This window comes from Ammodytes marinus (assembly GCF_949987685.1).
Source record: "Ammodytes marinus genome assembly, chromosome: 19".
Lineage (NCBI taxonomy): Eukaryota > Metazoa > Chordata > Actinopteri > Uranoscopiformes > Ammodytidae > Ammodytes > Ammodytes marinus.
The window spans coordinates 15223289-15245257 of NC_137223.1; the positions used below are offsets into that span (position 1 = coordinate 15223289).

Genomic DNA, 21969 nt, shown 5'->3' on the forward strand with positions numbered 1-21969 from the left:
AGTTCAATAGCTCTGCAAAAATAGTATCTAAAGAATCAGTTTATAAGGAGGCTCGCCTTTGATGTATTGCAACCATAGATAGTATATAAAATGGATGTAGCATACGGGCTGACCTCAGTTATTCCAACTGCATCCAACCGTCGTGGCCTATGTGCGTCGCCATCTTGTCAGAATTTTACCCTGCCTCATTTCCTCTTACTGAAAAAGGGCATTGATGTAACGTTAGGGGGAGGGAGATACGCCCATCTAGCTGACGTCTGAGGCGAAGTGAGGGCCAACGGGCGGCTAGCTGTCACTCAAGTAATTATGCATACATATTAACCTCCAATAGAATAAAAAGTAGCCTGCTAGAAAATAATTCACCCCCTTCACTGTGAAAACGGCATATTTTTTAAACTTAGCGGCCACTCAGGTTCACTTCAATTTGTATCACTTCCGCATTGGATGCTGGCAGAACTCGCTGTGGTTGGGGATTGATTACAATGTCCATGATTACAACCCACTTGGACTCTTTGGTCGCTTTTTGATGACACACTTCCTGTTCTCTGACACTTGCGGGCAGGGGTCAGCGAAGACACTCGGTGACCGCAGGACCAGCCGGGTACGCTTCTCTGCTCCCCTCCTGTAGACCCGCGTTATCCTTCTGGGGAGACACGGACCCCAATCCGTCCAGTCCCCGACCTCACAGTGCACTACGAGGAGGATGATGGTGAGAAAGATACTGGGAAATACAAATGCAGAAACTTGTGTTGTTGATGAGATGCACTGTTGTATTTTACATCTGATCCGTGAGCTAAAAAATACAGTGACGAGGGGATTCTTTTTTTTCTCACCTTTGGGGACGCATTGCATGAGCTGCAGGTCGGGCTCAAATCCCCCTGGACAGGTGAGCTGGCACCGGCCATGGTGAAAGTACAGGTCCGCTCTGCACCTCACACACACTCCCCTCACACACAGCTCACAGCCTGCGGAGCACTCTGAGACAGAGGAATAAACACATTTTAATTTGTGTCATTTTGATGTGTCAGAGAACTAGTTGCACACACAGCCTTTCACGAGCAGCTAGCGTCTCACCTGTGCATTCTCGCAGGGCCGCGTTTGGCGTCAGCCCATTGGGACAGCGCTTTTCACATTTGCCCCAAAAAAGGAAGTGACCCGGGTGACAATGTGTGCAGAAATTCTCGCTGAAACAAGAGGCGCAGTCTTCTTTGCACCCTGCAGGCAAATGGAAATTGGCTTAGGTCGGAGTAATAGCAAAACTGTCTGACCAACACTGAATTTGTGTCAGTTTGTAGCACACACACACACACACACACACACACACACACACACACACACACACACACACACACACACACACACACACACACACACACACACACACACACACACACACACACACACACACACACACACACACACACACACACACACACACACACACACACAGTCTTGTATTTGTTACCTTCTTAGGGCCACCCCAAAAATGCCTACCATCTTAGGACCACCCTTTCTAGACATAGTAGAAACTTCTAAATTGCACCTCTGAACTTGAAAAAAAATCTAGTTTTTTTATATAACTTCAGATTTAAGATTAGTATTATTTAATTTTTTTCTAATTTCCACATATTTTTACTATACTTGTTAGGTCCGTCTTTAACCCATTGATGTCTGTCGCGCAGCATCAGGCATTAATGGGTTTAAAAGCCGGTAACCATACTGATTCACTTTTAATGAGTTGAAACAACTATGATTTAGTCTATTTCTGAGTAAATGGTGTTGGTCATGGCTGCGGCCCAGTATTTTACCTTATATTTCTCCCTTCCATGCATCTCCTGTGCTCCGGCCTCTGTGCCTCTGTTGTGGGCATCAGCACACCTGCTTATATCCCTGCACCTTTCCAGCCAACCATACTCAGAACCACATCATCTCCAGCATTGTACACACACAATAGCTGTGCATTGTGGGTATTTTAAAGTGCACTATATAGTGAATGAAATTAACCACTGAGAATTCGAACACCACTACAAAATGGCAAACACACTATATAGTGCCACCAATCTTAAAAAGAAAAAATTAAGTCAAACATACTTCAGGAGAAACATTTTCCTTTTAATGTCAGACAACCCAACTGTGGCCTTTTAGGTCTAAAAGCCTTTAAACAAACTGTGTGGTAAAAAAATCAATAAAATACACAATCTGTAAACAACTGCATCTATGCAATACATATATCACAACTGTAAATTTACCTAAATGTACTGCTGTATGAGCTCCCCCCTCCCCCTCTCTCCCCCCTCTCTCTCTCTCCCCCAGTCTCTCTCTCCCCCTCTCCTTCTCTCTCCCCCCTTTATCTCTCTCTCTCTCCCCTACCGCCTTCTCTCCCCCCCTTTCTCTCTCTCCCTCTCCCCCTCTCTCCTTCTCTCTCTCTCTCTCTCTCTCCCCTACCTACCTCCCTCTCTCTCTCTCTCTCTCTCCTTCTCTCTCCCCCCTTTCTCTCTCTCTCCACTACCTCCTTCTCTCTCTCTCCCCCCCTTTCTCTCTCTCTCCCCTACCTCCTTCTCTCTCTCTCTCCCCCCCCCTCTCTCTCTCTCTCTCTCTCTCTCTCTCTCTCTCTCTCTCTCTCTCTCATATGTTATAGTTTGTATTTGTCACAGCAAGAAATTGATTGTGTAAGAAACAAGTTTGGCCACTGCATGAACATATCATTGGGAAAAAACTCGATGAATTGTTAAATAAAATACATAATTTGTAAAAAAATAAAAATAATAATAATAATAATAAACTGTATCTATGCAATGCTGATATTAAACCTGTATATGTGTCTAAATGAAAAGAAAACAGCTTTTTAAAACAAAGCTAAAACTTTACTGCTGTATGAGATAACTCCCCCCTCTCCCGCTCTCTCTCTCCCTCCCCTCTCTCTCTTCCCCTCTCTCTGTCTCTCTGCCCCCTCTCTCTCTTCCCCCCTCTCTCTCTCTCTCTCTCTCTCTTCCCCTCTCTCTGTCTCTCTGCCCCCCTCTCTCTCTTCCCCTCTCTCTCTCTCTTCCCCTCTCTCTGTCTCTCTGCCCCCTCTCTCTCTCTCTCTCTCTTCCCCTCTCTCTGTCTCTCTGCCCCCTCTCTCTCTCTCTCTCTCTCTTCCCCTCTCTCTGTCTCTCTGCCCCCCTCTCTCTCTTCCCCTCTCTCTCTCTCTCTCTGTCTCTCTCTCTCCCATATGAGTTTGTATTTGTCACAGCCATAAATTGATTGTGTAAGAGACAGGTTTGGCCACTGCATGAACATACCATTGAAAAATAGAACACTGGATAAATGAAATGAAATACATAATTTAATAAAATAAAATAAAATTAACTGTATCTATGCAGTACGGATATTAAACCTGTACATGTGCCTACATGAAAGGAAAAAGGCATTTTAAAACAAAACTAAAACTTTACTGCTGTATGAGCTAACTCCCCCTTCCTCCCTCCCTCCCTCCATCCATCCCTCCATACCTCCATACCTAGAGCCGCTGATCTGAAATGATTCTGTTGTGCACATAGAACTTTACCGCTCTCCAGTCCCTCTCAGCTAGGGCTTCAGGGGAAGCAGCAATGCACCTCTCACAAACTTCTTTTCCAGGCGTCTTCCCCATTCGGATGAAATCCATCAGAGAGTTTTCAACTGCATTTACTTCCTCCATTGACCACTTTCTTTTGGCCTTTTTCGCATCTTTGAAAAAAAGATTGTAAGAACACTTAATCCATAATACATTTGATAAATGGTGAAAATCGTCAGATATTAAAGAAGTCATATTACCCTTCTACAATTTGTATTGGCAAAACTCCTCTTTTAGTGCAGAAGATTAGCTAAATTACAGATTGATTTTTTTTCTTTTAATCCTGGTCTTAGTCTATTGAATTTTGATATCTATCAATCTATCTAATAAAAACACTTAATATCAACATAATTGTTATATTTTATGCCTTATCTTAACTTGCACTATTTTAAATTTAGATTATCATTTTGTTGTTACTTGTGCAATCTTCCTTTAGTTCTTATACATATTGTATTAGCGTTGTTGAAGGGAGATCTGCTTCCCTGTAATTGTACACATGATAAATAGAAAACTTGGGCCTTGATAAACCTTTACACAAATGTAAATATCAGGGTGGGAAATGTAAGGGCCACGCCACATCCTTACCTTGTGAGACTCGCTTTCGTACAAGCTGCTGCTTTGAAGTGCCCTGCTTTTCTTGAGTCACTGATGCCTCTCCTGGAAACACAAATTAGACATGTCACTCTTCTGACAAAAAATATCAGGGTTGGAAATGTAAGAGCCACGCCACATGCTTTACCTCCTGAACTGTGCTCCTCTCCCAGCTGCAGCCTCGAAGTGCCCTGTTTGTCTCCAGACCCTGAAGCTCCCCCTGGAAAACATTCACAAAAAGGATATCATACACAGAGCAAGACTGGACTTATGCATGTTGTGTAATGTGTACAGATGCCCAGCACTAGATACTAGATGCTCTGACCAATCACAGCTAGTTTAGAGCAATTAGCATACAGTATATGTGGACAAATAGGACCATGTTTAGACAGTGAAAACGGAAAGGTTTTTCCTTTACGTTTTAAAAAGTTTCCACGTTCAGACGCAATTGTTTTGAAAACTTTCATCATGCACATGGTCGCTGTGGTAGCCTACGCATGCCAAGCCAGTAGTCAGAGGTGACACAATCTGTTTACTTTAACCGAAAATTAATGCCACTAATGGTCATTAAGGTTTTGGTGTGAGCTTAGGGTTATAAGTATTGCAAATGACAAGTTTTCGATCCTTTTTTCACCGCGTAGAACCTGTGAAAACAGAAAACATGCTGCTAGTGACTTGAGCGCTGCAAAGCTGTGAAGGGGCTGTGTCAGCGGCTACTTTCCTGTTAGGCCTACTTCAAAATAAAAGTCAACTCACATTTGTCCAGTTAAATACTCATATGAAGCCAGTGAAATGCTTTTAATGTGAAGCTGCAGCCTTAATTATATGTTTGTTAGTAATTTAACCGCTGCGCGCTGATCTATAGATAGAGTTTTTTAATGTAGAAAGCTATGTCACTGACATGACCTGTGGTGACACAAAATTATTTCGCTAGAAAAACTGGCAGAACACAAATCTTTCCCCAGCCAAAGTGGCGGGTGGTCTCAATAACTTACTAATTGCTTAGACTGAATTGGCGAGTGTTATATTCGAGCCCTGCACAACACTCTCCGCTGATCACAGTGATGGTTCAGCGGAGACACCGTGCATGTTGTCATCTAACTTTATAAGTCGCAAGTTATAAAGTTAGATGACAACATAGGGAATATTGACAGCAAATGTAACAGACTAAGCATATGTGGAGTGGAGCTGTGACGTCAGCGTTACAACAGAGACCGTTTCACTAATTCACAGGGGGCCGCTGCAGTTGCGTTTTCAATAGATTCCAGCCTGGAAGCTGGTTTCAAAAGTTAACTTTTTCAAGCCTGCGATTGATGTTATCATGAAAATGATAGGCTGTTACTGTTTCCAATGTTAACAGCCTCTAAGACGTGCAAGGGCCACGCCACATCCTTACCTTGTGAGACTCGCTTTCGTACAAGCTGCTGCTTTGAAGTGCCCTGCTTTTCTTGAGTCACTGATGCCTCTCCTGGAAACACAAATTAGACATGTCACTCTTCTGACAAAAAATATCAGGGTTGGAAATGTAAGAGCCACGCCACGCCACATGCTTTACCTCCTGAACTGTGCTCCTCTCCCAGCTGCAGCCTCGAAGTGCCCTGTTTGTCTCCAGACCCTGAAGCTCCCCCTGGAAAACATTCACAAAAAGGATATCATACACAGAGCAAGACTGGACTTCTGCTTGTTGTGTAATGTGTACAGATGCCCAGCACTAGATACTAGATGCTCTGACCAATCACAGCTAGTTTAGAGCAATTAGCATACAGTATATGTGGACAAATAGGACCATGTTTAGACAGTGAAAACGGAAAGGTTTTTCCTTTACGTTTTAAAAAGTTTCCACGTTCAGACGCAATTGTTTTGAAAACTTTCATCATGCACATGGTCGCTGTGGTAGCCTACGCATGCCAAGCCAGTAGTCAGAGGTGACACAATCTGTTTACTTTAACCGAAAATTAATGCCACTAATGGTCATTAAGGTTTTGGTGTGAGCTTAGGGTTATAAGTATTGCAAATGACAAGTTTTCGATCCTTTTTTCACCGCGTAGAACTTGTGAAAACAGAAAACATGCTGCTAGTGACTTGAGCGCTGCAAAGCTGTGAAGGGGCTGTGTCAGCGGCTACTTTCCTGTTAGGCCTACTTCAAAATAAAAGTCAACTCACATTTGTCCAGTTAAATACTCATATGAAGCCAGTGAAATGCTTTTAATGTGAAGCTGCAGCCTTAATTATATGTTTGTTAGTAATTTAACCGCTGCGCGCTGATCTATAGATAGAGTTTTTTAATGTAGAAAGCTATGTCACTGACATGACCTGTGGTGACACAAAATTATTTTGCTAGAAAAACTGGCAGAACACAAATCTTTCCCCAGCCAAAGTGGCGGGTGGTCTCAATAACTTACTAATTGCTTAGACTGAATTGGCGAGTGTTATATTCGAGCCCTGCACAACACTCTCCGCTGATCACAGTGATGGTTCAGCGGAGACACCGTGCATGTTGTCATCTAGCTTTATAAGTCGCAAGTTATAAAGTTAGATGACAACATAGGGAATATTGACAGCAAATGTAACAGACTAAGCATATGTGGAGTGGAGCTGTGACGTCAGCGTTACAACAGAGACCGTTTCACTAATTCACAGGGGGCCGCTGCAGTTGCGTTTTCAATAGATTCCAGTCTGGAAGCTGGTTTCAAAAGTTAACTTTTTCAAGCCTGCGATTGATGTTATCATGCAAATGATAGGCTGTTACTGTTTCCAATGTTAACAGCCTCTAAGACGTGCAAGGGCCACGCCACATCCTTACCTTGTGAGACTCGCTTTCGTACAAGCTGCTGCTTTGAAGTGCCCTGCTTTTCTTGAGTCACTGATGCCTCTCCTGGAAACACACATTAGACATGTCACTCTTCTGACAAAAAATATCAGGGTTGAAAATGTAAGAGCCACGCCACATGCTTTACCTCCTGAACTGTGCTCCTCTCCCAGCTGCAGCCTCGAAGTGCCCTGTTTGTCTCCAGACCCTGAAGCTCCCCCTGGAAAACATTCACAAAAAGGATATCATACACAGAGCAAGACTGGACTTATGCATGTTGTGTAATGTGTACAGATGCCCAGAACTGCTGATCCATAGACATACCTGTTAGAGTATCTGTATGATCTTCATCTTCAGATGACTCCCCTGAGCTTTCTTCCATTACTTCTGATTGGTCTTCAAGACAGCAAACAAAGGCAAATGGCATCCAATTAAATATGTGCAGATTAAAAGTTATACAAATTACAACTTGGTCATTGAAATTTATCATTTAATACCTGTGGGGTTGATAGAGATTTGGTCCAGACTTTTCCCTTTAAATTCAGCTAGTCTGCCCTGTTCGCAGGCCATCAGTACCTTGCTGATCTTTGCCAACTGCAAAGTCCCTTCGGGGAGGCGGTAGAACTTCCTGTGCACCCTTATGTCGTGTCCTAGAAAGTCTGCCAAAAGGTCTTGTTCAGTGTCATTTAGATTCAGTACTCTGGAGAGAGTGGCCACTTGTCTTCTCAGTTTTGTGGAGGAGAGAGCTTCAGGTTTTTGGGCCCCACAGTTTTTAGCCAACTCACGGATGCAGTCAGACCCCCTTAATCTTGTGTCAAACCCTGGCCTGGCAAATAAGTAGGGGTTTTCACCCACTCCACACAAGCTCCTCGCCTCTACAAGTAGCTCCAGAGATTGCACCATTGTTGGAGTAAGGATGATGGGCACCTTCCTGCCACGCTTCCCTCGGATTTCGACACGTTCAAAATGCTGGCAGAGCATTTTCTCCAGTTCTGATAGTGCTTCTGCAACATCTTCGTTAAGCGGGGATTTGTCCCTGGAGACAAATGCTTCCAAATACATCCTTGAGACTTCCCCTTCTCTCCTTCGATTGAAAAGGATAATCTGTGCCAGAATTACTTTGGCTAGGTTGCTCCAATTCTTGGAGGTTCTCTCATCCAACAGCTGCCCATGATATTTTTTCTGCTTGTCAGTCATATACATGTGCATTTTTTTCACATCATCTGCTAATGGAATGAGTTTGGGCTTGTTCCATTTCTTCTCCTCAAGTGTTCGGTATGCAGCAGAAGAGATCATCTCATTCCAGGTAAGACTGTACATGCGTCTGAACTCTTGGACACGCAGCTTCTTTTCATTGTTCTGGGAAGAAAGAGCTTCAGCCTCGATGATATCTGCAACTCTCTGAATGCTTTGTCCTAGCTTTGTGGCTAAGGTGGGTTTCTCAAACTTGTTCCTTTTTTCATCAAAACCAGCTACTTCTTTGACAGCTCGAATAACATGGTTAAAGTGTTGTGGATGGATATAATCCTTCATCTTTTTGAGAGGAGTCACCTTCCTTCCTTGGATCAAGAGTCTCCCTAGTCCTCGCATAATTTGGCGAACGTTGTCGTGGAGTGAAGAAGTCTCGCGTTGCCTGTTGTACATCTTTTCTCCAACCTTCATGATATATTCATCTCCTTTTACTGCATGCGCAATTTCATCTTGGGTCATTCCATTCACAAGCTCCCATACCTTAATGTTCACATCTTTTGATACAGGCTGAGCACCAGCACAGAGAGTCTGTATTCGTGTTTTTCCAGGCAATGTTCTGCGAACATTTGCAGCAAGTGAGCAACGTTTTGCGTGCTTCCACATAGATTTGCGTTTGAAGAGTCCGAAGCATGCAAAACAATGTTGATAGTCCTCTGGACTGCCATGGCTTTGTTGTTTACATGGTACCAATGTCCCCTCTCCTTTTGTTAGTGCCTCAATGTTGTGTGCCCGATTGCCTCGCTTGCGAAGGAGATTTAGGTGATCTTTTCTTTCTTTAGAATTCTTCGCATACATCCCCGCACTAGCGACCTCGATTTGATCCCCATGTTTACGGTCCAAGTGGCGTGCAATTTTGGATTGCGGTTTCTGGCAGAAAAGACAGTAGTTTTTCTTTTGGTGGTATTTCTTGGACCCATGTACTTTTTGAGTACTGGCTACCACCAGAGAATCACTCGTCTTGACTGACTCTGAATCATCAGATGAATTTTTACATCTTGTGTAAGTCTTTATTTTTCGCTTTCTTTTCACTGATTTAGCTGGTTCAGCTTCTTTTTGACAAGTTTTACCTCCCTTGTCACTCCTTTTGTCTTGTCTCTTTCGTTTCACTCTCGGTTCACCTGAGTCCTCTTCCTCGCTTGAGCTTGAACATGGGACATACTCTTCTTCACTCCCGTCTATACTTGACAATGTATATTCCTTGAACCCAAGCATTTCTTTGGTCAGCTACAATAGAAACAAGAAGACAATTATTTAACATGAGAGTTACAGAAATTTTGAGCAGTAGGAAAAGGGATTTAACTATATTTTCACAATACGCACATCTTCTCTAAATACAGTGGCTTGAAAAAGAATTCATCCCCCTTGAACTTTTCCACATTTTGTCACGTAACAACCACACACATACATTTATTGAATTGGGTTTTCATGTAATGAACCATCACAAAGTGCTGCATAATTGTGAAGTGGAATGAAAATGAAACATGGTTTTCCTTTTTTTTTTAATTAATAAAAAACTGAAATATTTGGCTTGCATAAGTATTCAGCCCCCCTAAGTCAATACATTGTAGAACCACCTATCGCTGCAATTACAGCTCCAAGTCTATTGGGGTATGTCTCTACCAGCTTTGCACATCTACAGACTAACATTTTTGCCCATTCTTCTTTGCAAAATAGCTTGAGCTTCAGATTCAGCATCAGATTGGATGGAAAGTCTGTGAACAGCAATTTTCAAGTCTTTCCAGATATTTTCAATCGTATTTAGGTCTGGACTTTGACTAGGCCATTCTAACACATTTTGCAGGGACAGGGAAGCTGGTCAGAGTTGATAGGAAGATGGATGGAGCCGAATACAGGGCAGAAAAACCTGTTAAGAGTCTGCAAAAGACTTGAGACTGGGGCGGAGGTTCACCTTCAAGGATGACTACTACCCTAAACATACAGCCAGATCTACAATGGAATGGTTTAGATCTAAGCATAGTCATGTGTTAGAATGGCCCAGTCAAAGTCCAGACGTCAAAACAATTGAGAATATCTGGAAAGACTTGAAAATTGCTGTTCACAGACGCTTTCCATCCAATCTGATGCTGAATCTGAAGCTCGGGCTATTTCGCAAAGTAGAATGGGAAAAAATTTCAGTCTGTAGATTTAAAAAGCTGGTAGAGACATACCCCATTAGACTTGGAGCTCTAATTGCAGCGAGAGGTGGTTCTACAACGTATTGACTCAGGGGGGCTGAATACTTATGCACGCCACACTTTTCAGTTTTTTATTTATAAAAAAAATCGAAAAATAATTTTTATTCCACTTCACAATTATGCACCACTTTGAGTTGGTCTATCACATGAAATCCCAATAAAATAAATGTACGTATGTGGTTTAAACGTGACAAAATGTGGAAAAGTTCAAGGGGGATGAATACTTTTTAAAGCCACTGTATTTAGAGAAGATGGGCGTATTGTGATCAAGGTTTGACAGTATAGTAATGGTGCATGATAACCAATTAATTTGTTTGGCTGATTATTCAGGGCCAATGGAAAGCTTTAGGAACAATATGTTATGGTGGACATTGGGGCCAATGGTGGTGCATTATGGCTGCATAATTGTTAAATTAGTGACTCCATTTTTAAGAGGCCCCTTGACTTCATCATAGCTGGATAAAATTGGGATCACGGAAAAACCATCCACCATATAATCATTGTGGGGGAATAAAGAATGGATTTTGTTCAGCAATACAAGTTAGAATTAAGCAAGCTTATTCTAACCTTGAATCAATCGATTTACTTGTTCATATGAAAATCAATGGTCCGGAAACATCATCTCAGTTTGTTTGGGAACAAATGCAGTGTATGCTGGATTGTAGCCAACTCTAGCTCTGATGAAATTAAAACGTGTCTGATTCTGCAGTGAATATTTAAGTTTAAACAAAGTTTTCTATTTTGAAGGACAAACCATACACGGAAATACCAAATTGTAAATTGACATGAGAGAGAGAAATGGAGTGTTATTGATGTGACAATCTTATTAAAACTATGTGGTATGCTGTAGGTATAACACGTGTCAAATTTGCGCTATTCAGTCTCTCTTCAGTGTTTCCTCTATATTCATTCTGCAGTGGTGCACCGCTGTGACTCCATGAACGAGGCAACTGTCTTTGGCTACTTCAAGCTTCTGTTTAAACTGAAAGACAGTTAAATGGCTGTTATCTAGAATACTACAAAGTCAGTTGAACAGGTGAAGTGAAGATAACGTTGGTAGCCTAGGTTACAAGCCGCTCCATTAACAACACGCTAATGTGCTGACTGAGTTGAAGCCAGACCTGAGAATATTCTGTTAAAACTGATTGGTGAAGCTGTTTTGCCCCCACTGATCTCCGTGAGGTTTTTTAGAAGTAATGAACTTTACTGTAACGTCTGTGTCCGGTGTGGTTACTGTTGAGGGAGCGCTGTTCTGGACAAAATGAGAACCCTAATGCAAATAATGACACATTTGCCTGCCACTAAACCTAACAATTAGTATGTACAACATGTTAAACCTAAACTTTACTTACAAATACGCTGTCTGTCCTTGATAAGGGCGGAACCTCTATTTCCTCTATGTCCGTCTGCTAAAGTGGAAAATGGAAATCAGTCAATTTAAACTGAAGCATTTGGAAAATATTATAAGCAATATAACGTTAATTACTTGTTACGTATTGACCATGTTAAATATGCAAACACCTAAAGCCTTGTCTGCAGAATGTATAGTCCCAAGGGGTTGTCTGAGCCTCACTATAACTGTAACTAATTAAATACTATATTTACTGTCAAATGAAGTTGGTACATATTATGCTCAAAATCAGTACAATTGGAATTGTCATGTAAGTTAGTGATAGAGAGAGGCCATAGACATAAAGAATATCTTTATATGTCTATGAGAGAGGCTAGCTGGAAATGAAAGCGTACATCTCTCTCTGTAGTCATGTGCACAATAATACAAATATTAAACAAGGTGAAGCATTCAGAGGAGGCATACACTCAAACAGCCTTGATTTTGTGAAATCACAAGCATTTAAAAAGGTCAAAAATGTCAATTAAAACAAAGATTTAGACTAGAAAAAGCTAAATGTTTGACAGAAAATTTGAATTGAGTGCTTGACTAAAGTGAAATCAGCAGTCACTTGGCAGATGCCATGGCACTTTTCATGTTAGAATGTGAAGTGAAAAAAAAGTGATAAATACTTACAACTACACTGTTGGTTCTTGGAGTGGGGTCAAGGAAAACAGTACCACTATCGCTGGAATACTGGAATACTTCCTGAAAAATAAACATCAGAAAATCTGTTTTTAAGTGAACTCAACATTTGTCCTATTTGTTGTGTTGGCTTGCAGCAGTCTCAGTATCAATATCACAGATGTACTCCATTTCAAATGTGTTGTGTCCAGTGTTGGGAACGTTACTTTAAAAAAGTAATTAGTCATAGTTACTCACTACTTGTTCCAAAAAGTAACTGAGTTAGTAACTGAATGACTTTAAATAACGGCGTTAGGTAACGCCGTTATTTTAAACTACGTTATTCCAAACACTGGTTGTGTCACAATTTGAATTTAGTTTAGCAACATGAACCAGGAAGGAGTCATCCAGTCAGTTTGGCACCAACACCATCCTATAGGACATTTACTCTGGAATCTCTCTTAACTGAGCCAGTAAAATGCTTACATTTCTTTCAGTAGTCATACTCAACTCAAATATATCAGTCATTGTCATTGGATTTGTTTCCAGCAACCCATACATTAAAGTATAAAGAAATTTCCCTCACAACTAAGTTGTATTTTCTTTCTAATTTATGAGAGAGAAGTTGACATTGATGGAAGTCTGAAGAAATCTTTTTTTTTTTTTTTTCTGAAGAAATCTTTATAATGCTAAAGTGTACACTGCAACTCAAGTCAAACTTACTACTAACCTAGTGTGGATTATCGAGACAGACAATAGCCCCTTTTACACGCCAATATGCCGGCTTTGCTTGCTTCTGTGTTATTTACACAGAACCAAGCAACGCCGGCCTGCTGGCGCATCAGTGTGCACCATTTAGCGCCGCGCCGGTCAGCTGCTTTACAACAACAACACTGGCCAGTGAATTGAGAGCAGAGGTGCTGGGGCTTGCAGTTAGAGGGCCGTATGTTACTGTCCCCGTGAAGTGCCGGTCATTGTACACAACAGGTTTAACTGTTGATTTTAAGAGCACAAACAAAGAAGGGGAAATGTCCTACCTCTTCCTGTTGAGAGTCAAAGTCAGCTGCAAAAATGACACAAGATAAAATTGCTAATTTAGTTCAAGATGACAACTTAGCCTTAGAGTAAAATTAATATTTACTAGGGATACGATTGTGAACCACTCATTGATTTGTATGATGACTTATACAGAAGGTACGAATCTACAACAAGATCGACTCATTGCTTTCTTTTTGCAATGCAGGTTGAGTTGCTGAAAAAAACTGCACCACAGCTGCCACCGTAATGTAATGTTGTTTGCATCAAAGCATTATATTCAGACGGGTGCGGGACAGAGCGTAGCACACAGGAGGAGCCTGAAAGGTGCGCTGCATTTACCACACAAGACACTGCCGGTGATCGTTATATTACTATTATCTTGTTTTAATGATCGAGGGAAGCCAACATTGTAATCAAAATTCAATTAATCGCCCAGCCCTACTAGTTGTAAAAAAGTACTTGCACTGTCTCAAAAAATGGTCGCAAAATGTGAGCATTTGGCATTTCGCAGTCTGGAGCCCTGTGTTGTACAGTATTAAATGTAGAAGAACACATCTGGCTCATGTATCTAAAGCTTAATAGTTTAGCTTTAAAGATTATTTTTCAGTGTAATAGTCTACACTACTACAAAATAATTCCTACAAACCCATTACACAGTCATATTATGTCATTACGTCTCACCTGGGCGTTCAGAGCAGTCAGTTGTCAACAAGTCATCCTCCTGTAAGCACAAAGGACACAGTCAGTCAAAATTCAAGTCATCAACAATAGATGAGTTTCATTTACAATGGTGGCCTGACATATCACACTACACTGTTGCAATGCTGGTTATAATATTTGACTTACTAAATGCAATTTTTCTGGTCAAAGATATTTTTTTTAAACTTTTTAGATTATCCTCAATATCAAATCCACAAAAACAATTATAATTTCATTCAAATATTCTCTGGTGCGAATATAATGCAGAATTTCTGTTGAAAGAAAGCCACACTATGGACTGCTTGGTTCTCTCCCATTTTCTCTATCTGCATGTGTGAGAGAGAGACGGCTCCGCTCCCCCCCCCCCCCCCCCTCCTCCCACCACATGGCCTCTGACACAGAGTGTGTACAGGAGGAATAATATTAAAAAGCAAAAATACATAATTAAAATTATATTCCACTACCAATAATGTGTTTTAGTCTCCCTGGCTCTCTATCAACCATGCTCTATCTATCTACATTCACAAAATAATAGGAGAAATCAGCCTTGTTCCAGAAAATCCTCTAAAAGTTGCCTTGGCAATACTCCCATTCTGTTAAAACAAAATATGTAACATCACTTGAGTGTAAATCAGAGTTTGGTAGTAGGCTAACGTCACTTCAGACCTCATTTACTTGACATTGGAACATGTGCTTTGGCTAATGTTGGCTAGCTAACTAGCTAGCTAATGTGTGGATATTAGCTAGCCAAGATTAGCCATCTCGGTGAAATTCCACTGCATTGCAATTTAGCTCTTTTTAAGTTGCAGATGCAATACATGTGAACACGGTTGAAGTCAACTGAACAGTGCAATATTATATTGAGAACATAGTAGAATAACTCAAAACTTACCATTGTCTTTGTAGTGTCTCAGCTAGCTCCTCTTTGTCTGCCAAACTGCAGTGAGAATCATTCCCTTATGACACAGCACGTTTCAGTCTGTGTGGAGGGGGCGGAGATATGAGCCGATAGTTCTTATTAGGACCGAGTGTGTTTCACAAACATTATGTTATAGTTCTTATTAGGACCGAGTGTGTTTCACAAACATTATGTTATGCCTGGCATCATGGGGGAGCGGGAAGGTAAATCAAAGTGGGTCTAGTTAGGACCGAAGTGTGTTTCACAAACACACACTGTTATGTGCATAGACTGTACAGTCTATGGCAGTGGTGGAAAGTAACTAAGTAGGCTACATTTACTTAAGTACTGTACTTGAGTAATATTTTGAGGTAGGTTACTTTAACTTTACTTGATTATTTACATTTTAATCTACTTTATACTTTTACTCCACAGCATTTCAGAGGAAATATTGTACTTTTTACTCCACTACATTTATTTGGTAGGCCTTCCTTCAGTTACTAGTTACTTCACAGATTCAGATTATAAATACAAATACTATTACCAACAAACAAAATAGCATATATTGTTATAGATTAAGCTACACAGCAGCATCTAGAGCAATTCAAGTTTGAACCATCTTTGTAAACATGCAACATTAAAGTGATATTTACATTTATCTTTCAATAATTACAATCTGATAATATAATATTCTGAAATAGGCCATTCTGCATAATGAGTATACGGTCCTTTTGATGATGATACTTAGTTACTTTAAGTAACATTATGAATGCAGGACTTCCACGTGTCACAGAGTAGTTCTACAGTGAGGTATTACTAGTTTTACTTGAATAAAAGTAGAGTACTTCTTCCACCACTGGTCGACGGCTTTGCGTGCCATTTGTAAGCCACAGGTTATGCTGGATGAAGTGCTGCCACGCTGGTGGTGCAGAGGCAGAGGATTGCTCCCGTCGCCTTAGCCAGTTCGTTGGCGCATTCAGCCAGACAGTCGGGCTCCACGACGATGGCAGTGATGCTGCTAGCCAGCAGGACAACACTACTCATGACAGCCTTCTGCTGAGCTGCACACTGGTGCGTTCTATCTATGTGGTGAAAGCATCCTTTTGACGCGGCGTCAACCTCACTCCACAGACACACAGACGGCACATGGGGCTGGGTCGAGCGTGTGTGCCGGCTGGTGCCTCCGCTCGACCCAGCCCCATGTGCCACGCTACGTCAAGCCCTTTGTCACCTGGCAGTATGTGGTGACTGGTGCCGCGACCATGTCCATCATAATTTTAATGTTAAAGGGGCAGTGTGTAATGTGACATCCTCAAGAAAGTTCTAGAATGTAACGCTCCCTGGGTAACCACACCCCTTTTGAATAATAACAGAAGCTACAGTGGCCTTCAAGGACAAGAATAGTTCTAAATTCTAAACAATGCACCTGATGACATTCCAGCCAACATGGATGCCTCCATATGACTTGCCTGCTCAATGTACAAAATGTAATATTAATATTTGTAATTCTCCGCTCAGGAAGATCATTCAGATTATTGGCAGAGGTGATTTTACACCAATGAGGACATATTTATGAATGAGGATACTGATTTTAGCTAATACATTACTTAAAATGTTACACAGTGTCCCTTTAACAGTCCAAAATGAGAAGGTCATATTCACCTTTTCTACTGGGTTAAAGAGAATAAGTAACTATCTCCCCTCCCTTAAACTCACTGTTGAAGTGCCCTTGAGCAAGGCATTTAACCCCAAACCGCTCCAGTGGAGCTGCAAAGTGGCCAGCAGTAGAAGACGGTGGTGGCAGCTCTAAGGTGTGAATGTATGAGTCTGAAAAAGAGTACTCAGTGAACCTACCCTGGGTAGATAAAGGTAAAGATTGCAATAGTATAGTTGTAGTAACAGTATAGCACTATAGGCTCAGAGGTAGAGCAGGTGGTCATCCATTCAAAAGATCGGTGTTTCGATCCCCGGTTACTCTGGTCCGCATGTCTAGGTGTCCAGGAAAAGACACTGAACCCCAAATGGCTCCCCGTGCTGCACATGGATGTGAATATGGTTACCGTTTGGATGATTAGATCAGATGATGGGCAGGTAGCCTCTACTCTGCCATAAGTGTGAATGTGTAAATGTGAAAGCGCCTTGAGTAGTCAGAAGACTAAAAAGGTGCCATAAGTACAGGTCAATTAAAGGTGCTGTAAGCGGAATGGTTCTTTTAGCTAACTTCCTGTCAGTTACTGCAGTTAGCGGTCCCCTCGCTCGTCCCTACGTCACCACATTAATGCACTGCGGTCTTCAAACAGCGAGTTATTTAGCACCATCTCAGATAAGTAATTGTGATAAAACATGATAAAAACCATCAAAACAGACATTGGGAAGGATTTTTACCTGCTCCGCCATTGTAGGCGCATAAACATTCACCCATCTGTTGCTCTGGCGTGCACCGGCAGTGAGACCATGGAGTGTATATAGTATAAATGAGTGAGACGGTTGTCGGTTTGTAGCAATCTCTCTTGTGATTGGATATTAATTTTGGGATCCGAAGAAAAGTTTATTTGCGGATTACATGCAGAGCAGCTGACTGAGTGATCGGCTTTATGAAACGTGCACATTATGTGAGTGATCACTGTATGAATAAAGAGCGATTTAACACTTATATTAACATAAATAAATGCATTTACTTATGACTTGACCAAAGAAAATACAACACATCACTCCTCTTCTAAAGTTTAATCACCTTAACAGCCTCCACACAAATCATGCGTCTACCTCTGGAGCGCGTCACCTTACCTTACTGCTGCGTCTCTCGCGCTTTTTTCGGACACACATGGAACGTCTCAGCAGCTACTGCTGCTACAGCGCTGCTTTTAAAAGCCCTGTCTTTCTACATAGAGGTTTCATAGATTATTCCCATTAATATAGAGTTGTTTCATATTATTCTATGATGCATATGATTAATATTGAGAGTAAGACAGTAATCCTAGTTCCTCGTTGTTGTTTTATTTCGAAAGAAACACACCGGTTAAACGTGTAACTAGAGTGAATGCTGCTGGTATGACTGTCAACAGAGTATTTCTCTATCAGTTAAAGCAGAGAGACCCGAGAGAGACGCGCGTCTCCAAGAAAAAACAGGCTCCTCCTCCTGAGGTGAAGGGGAGCGTCGCTGCAGACGTGCCTACGACGCGCCTCAGCAGTGCGTCTGAGGTTGGATGTGTGGCCGCTCTAGGTTGAAAAAAAACTAAAATGCAGACGCGCAGTAGCAACGTCCGAGCAAAGCAGCGTTTCACATTGACAATTCAGAGTGAGCGACAGAGCCGGCCGTGCAGAAAACTCATGGTTTGACTGCTGAAATGATAACTGGAGATATTCTGCCCATAAGCTTTGTCAAGGGGAAGGGCTTCCGTGATGGCGCGTTCTGATTGCATTTATCAACCCCGAATAGGCCTACACAGTGCCGTGTCACCAGACTGACTGCGCGACTAGAGAAAATGTAAAGAAATTTAATCAATTACCTCCGTCACATGGACTGCGTTTAAATAAAACTTCTCTTTATTATTATCATTAGAGCTATGATGCAAATACTTTAGGCCTATGGCGGCATTTTTAAGCGCAGTTTGATATTTATTTTCAGCACAACTGTCGCTGCAGAAGAAGAATAAAACAAAATGGAGTCTGCAGAGGGAATTTTTTCAACCAGACAATCCAGAGACAATTAGAGTTTTCGGTCCCGTAATTTTTTTGACTGGTAATTACCAGACAACGGATACTATGCCCTGTTGTTAAATTAGCTATATAATAGAATAAAGATACAAAGGAAATTGAATGGATGTGATTTAACAGCTATGTAGCTGATAGTTATCCTGGTGTAGAAAGACCTTTAACCTGTTAAATGGAACCAGTGAACAAGCACAAAGCCCCTAATTGCCTAAAATGTAGTCATGTATAGGAATATTATATATAATACATCATAATTTATTCCATAGTTTTGTGGTCTTACATGGAATTTGTATATATTTATACCATAGTCTGTGTGAATACTCTATTCTGATTGGCTGGAGAACATTCCATAGGTGTGGATTAACCCCCGATGTATGGACACCTAGATGGAACTGTTTACATTCTGTCCACTTTAATGCGTCGCCGGCTCGCCGCTGATTAAACTGTGTTGATAAGGGATTTATAAAGCCTACAATATCCTGCCGTGCAATAGCCTCCGGGCACCACAGGATAGCGCTCGTAACACAAGAGCTGTAGTAACGATAGTAGTACAATAAAGTGGCTAAACTTAATGTCCTCTGGTTAAACGTCAATGGTGATCTCGTTAAAAAGGTGAGTAAGACCCCTGTTTAATTTGAGAAAAGGTTTGTAACTGAGTTTACATGTGTTTAGCCACCAAAGCCCGGCTTCACTGTCTATCTGGACACAGGCTACTGCTGTCAGTCAGTCACTGCCTCACGTAACTTCAGGCTGTAGCCCGTAATACACATGTTCGCCAGTCATATTCTCCGTGAAATGCGTTATTTATTTTGGGGTAAATGCTTTGTTAGCTCGGTGGAACTGTTGTTAAACATGTTGGTTGATTACATTTACTGTTTGTACAGCGTGCGCAATGTTTTCTGACTTTGTATATTGCTAGCATAACAGTAGGTCTGTGGCTAACAGCTGCCGCAGTCTCCCGTTGCTCGTATTATCCCTGGTTCGACTTCCCAGTACAATTTGAACGCACCGTTAAAGCCAAATTATGTCGTTGCCAGGTCGTATCCTTGGTTGTTCCTATTGACTGGAGTACTGAACTACGTTTTCATTACATAAGAACCTTATGGGTTTGTGATGGGTATTCCAGTTATTATACGAGGTCTCGGGCGTTGCTGTGGAAACAAGTTGTTATTCGTTCGAAACAAATCTATTTTTGTTAAAAAAAAATCTAATTTGATCACAAAAAGGCATGAAAATATAACTGAGTGGTCTAATTATTATTTTTATTAGTAGGTGACTATGGTATAAGCGGGTTAATGCCCTTCGAGGTGTCCAGGTATCAGGGATTAATGGACTTCGTGAAGGCAACTGTTCTCGCCTCCACGGTGTCCATTAACTCCTGATACCTGGACACCTCGTCGGGCATTAACCCTTACATATATGGATACATGTCTGAAGTCAAATCAAATCCACACATACACACATTGGTAAAAATACCTTCTTCTAAGGAGCAATTACACAAAGCTGCCAGAGGGGGAGCACTTCCAAAACCCACACACACACACGTCTGTAAAAATACCTACTTTCTTGGGACCAATTACACAAAGGTGCCAAAGGGGGAGCACTTCCAAAACCCACACACACACACATTTGTAAAAATACCTCCTTCTTAGGTCCATACCATTTTTTTGAGATTTCACCACTAGGCATGTTAAAATGACATTCTCTATCTGTTCTAGTGGTTGTCCTCACCAGGACCACCATTTTGGTCCTAACTAGGCAAAAGGTCCTAATATGGAAGGTGATTTTACTGGCCAAGGTCTCAAGAAGAATAGTAATACAGGAACACACACACACACACACACACACACACACACACACACACACACACACACACACACACACACACACACACACACACACACACACACACACACACACACACATACACACACACACACACACACACACACACACACACACACACACAGTGGGTATTTCAAGCCAGAGTTGGCTCAGCTAAACACAATGATGCAGTAAAACCATCACTTTAGTGGAAAGCTCTTCAAACCAGGCCAACGCATCATTCCACCTTTGTTCATGGTTACATACTGGTGCAGGTGCTGATGTGCGGAGAGCGCATGCCGTAGTAACCGCGGGGACAGGAGGACAGACAGGTGCCCCTCTGCCGCATCCCATCCAGCTCCAGGTTGAAGAAGAGGCGGGGTTTACAGGACAGACAGCCGTTCAGGGTCGAGCAGGTTGCACAACCCGCCGGACAGAGTCTGCCCGCCGAGGAGCTGCCTGTGGATAGAGGATGGGGTTTTAGTAGTCTAGTTTTTTTAACATTCTTCCTGAGCTCGTGCAAATGAAATAGAATAACACACTCAAGTACTCTGTCCGCATGAGACATTTTACAGGCAATTATTTTTTTCATAATGTCAGAGCCAAGCTTTTAAATCCGTAATGCACAAGTGGGTAAAACCAGTGGAAATCTATGAACACATTTTCCCCTGAAAGTTGAAAAAGCACACTTATTATCTCCATATGTAGAGTCTGTCTCCTTTTACTATCTCCCACTGGAGAAAAAAAGAAAAGGGGGGGGGGGGACAGAGAGAGAAGATTTTCACAGAAGCCACAACAATAGTATTAGAAGTGGTGATGGGAAGTCATGCTTTAATACTTACGCCCGTATCCTGGAATCTTTCTGTTGTCCAGGCCTTTTGTTAGATTCAAGAAGTGAAGAATCCAGATCAATGACGTCCTCCGCATTTTCCCTCACCTTCAGTAAAGACGGCTCGCATCACATCCCAAATCCCACGCTACGCGTAAAAAAATAAAAGGAAAAGTTCTTCCACAAAATTCATTGGAAGCGCCCCCGTGCATAGACTTGGGTCTGGTGCGAGACAGCGGCCGAGTGCAGAGATCGGTTAAATGTTTTCGTGGAGACAAATCCCATGTGCATTCCATGAAATCACTTAAATCGGCAGAACCCAAAACGGAGGAGAAACCATCGTTTGACAGGCGCAACCAAGAGCTCATGCAAGTTTTTGGGTAAGCTGCTATGGGCTTGTCTCCCGGTTCCCACACACATATACACACAGACACACCATCTCTCTCTCACACTCCCACCCTCCTCTCCAGTGTTACCCTTCTTTCACAACCCTCCTCCGCACAAATTATCCC

General features: G+C 41.8%; 1 protein-coding gene across 1 annotated transcript; it reads right to left on the reverse strand.

Annotated features, from left to right (window-relative positions):
- Positions 1–608: 608 nt before the first annotated feature.
- Positions 609–21555, reverse strand: LOC307265967 (R-spondin-3-like; the record flags this gene model as incomplete). Its single annotated transcript, XM_080047829.1, has 5 exons — positions 609–721; positions 834–977; positions 1075–1215; positions 20896–21083; positions 21467–21555. The coding sequence occupies 5 exons, from the start codon at positions 21553–21555 to the stop codon at positions 693–695; spliced, it is 591 nt and encodes a 196-aa protein (XP_079903955.1). The 3' UTR covers positions 609–692.
- Between the last annotated feature and the right edge of the window lie 414 nt (positions 21556–21969).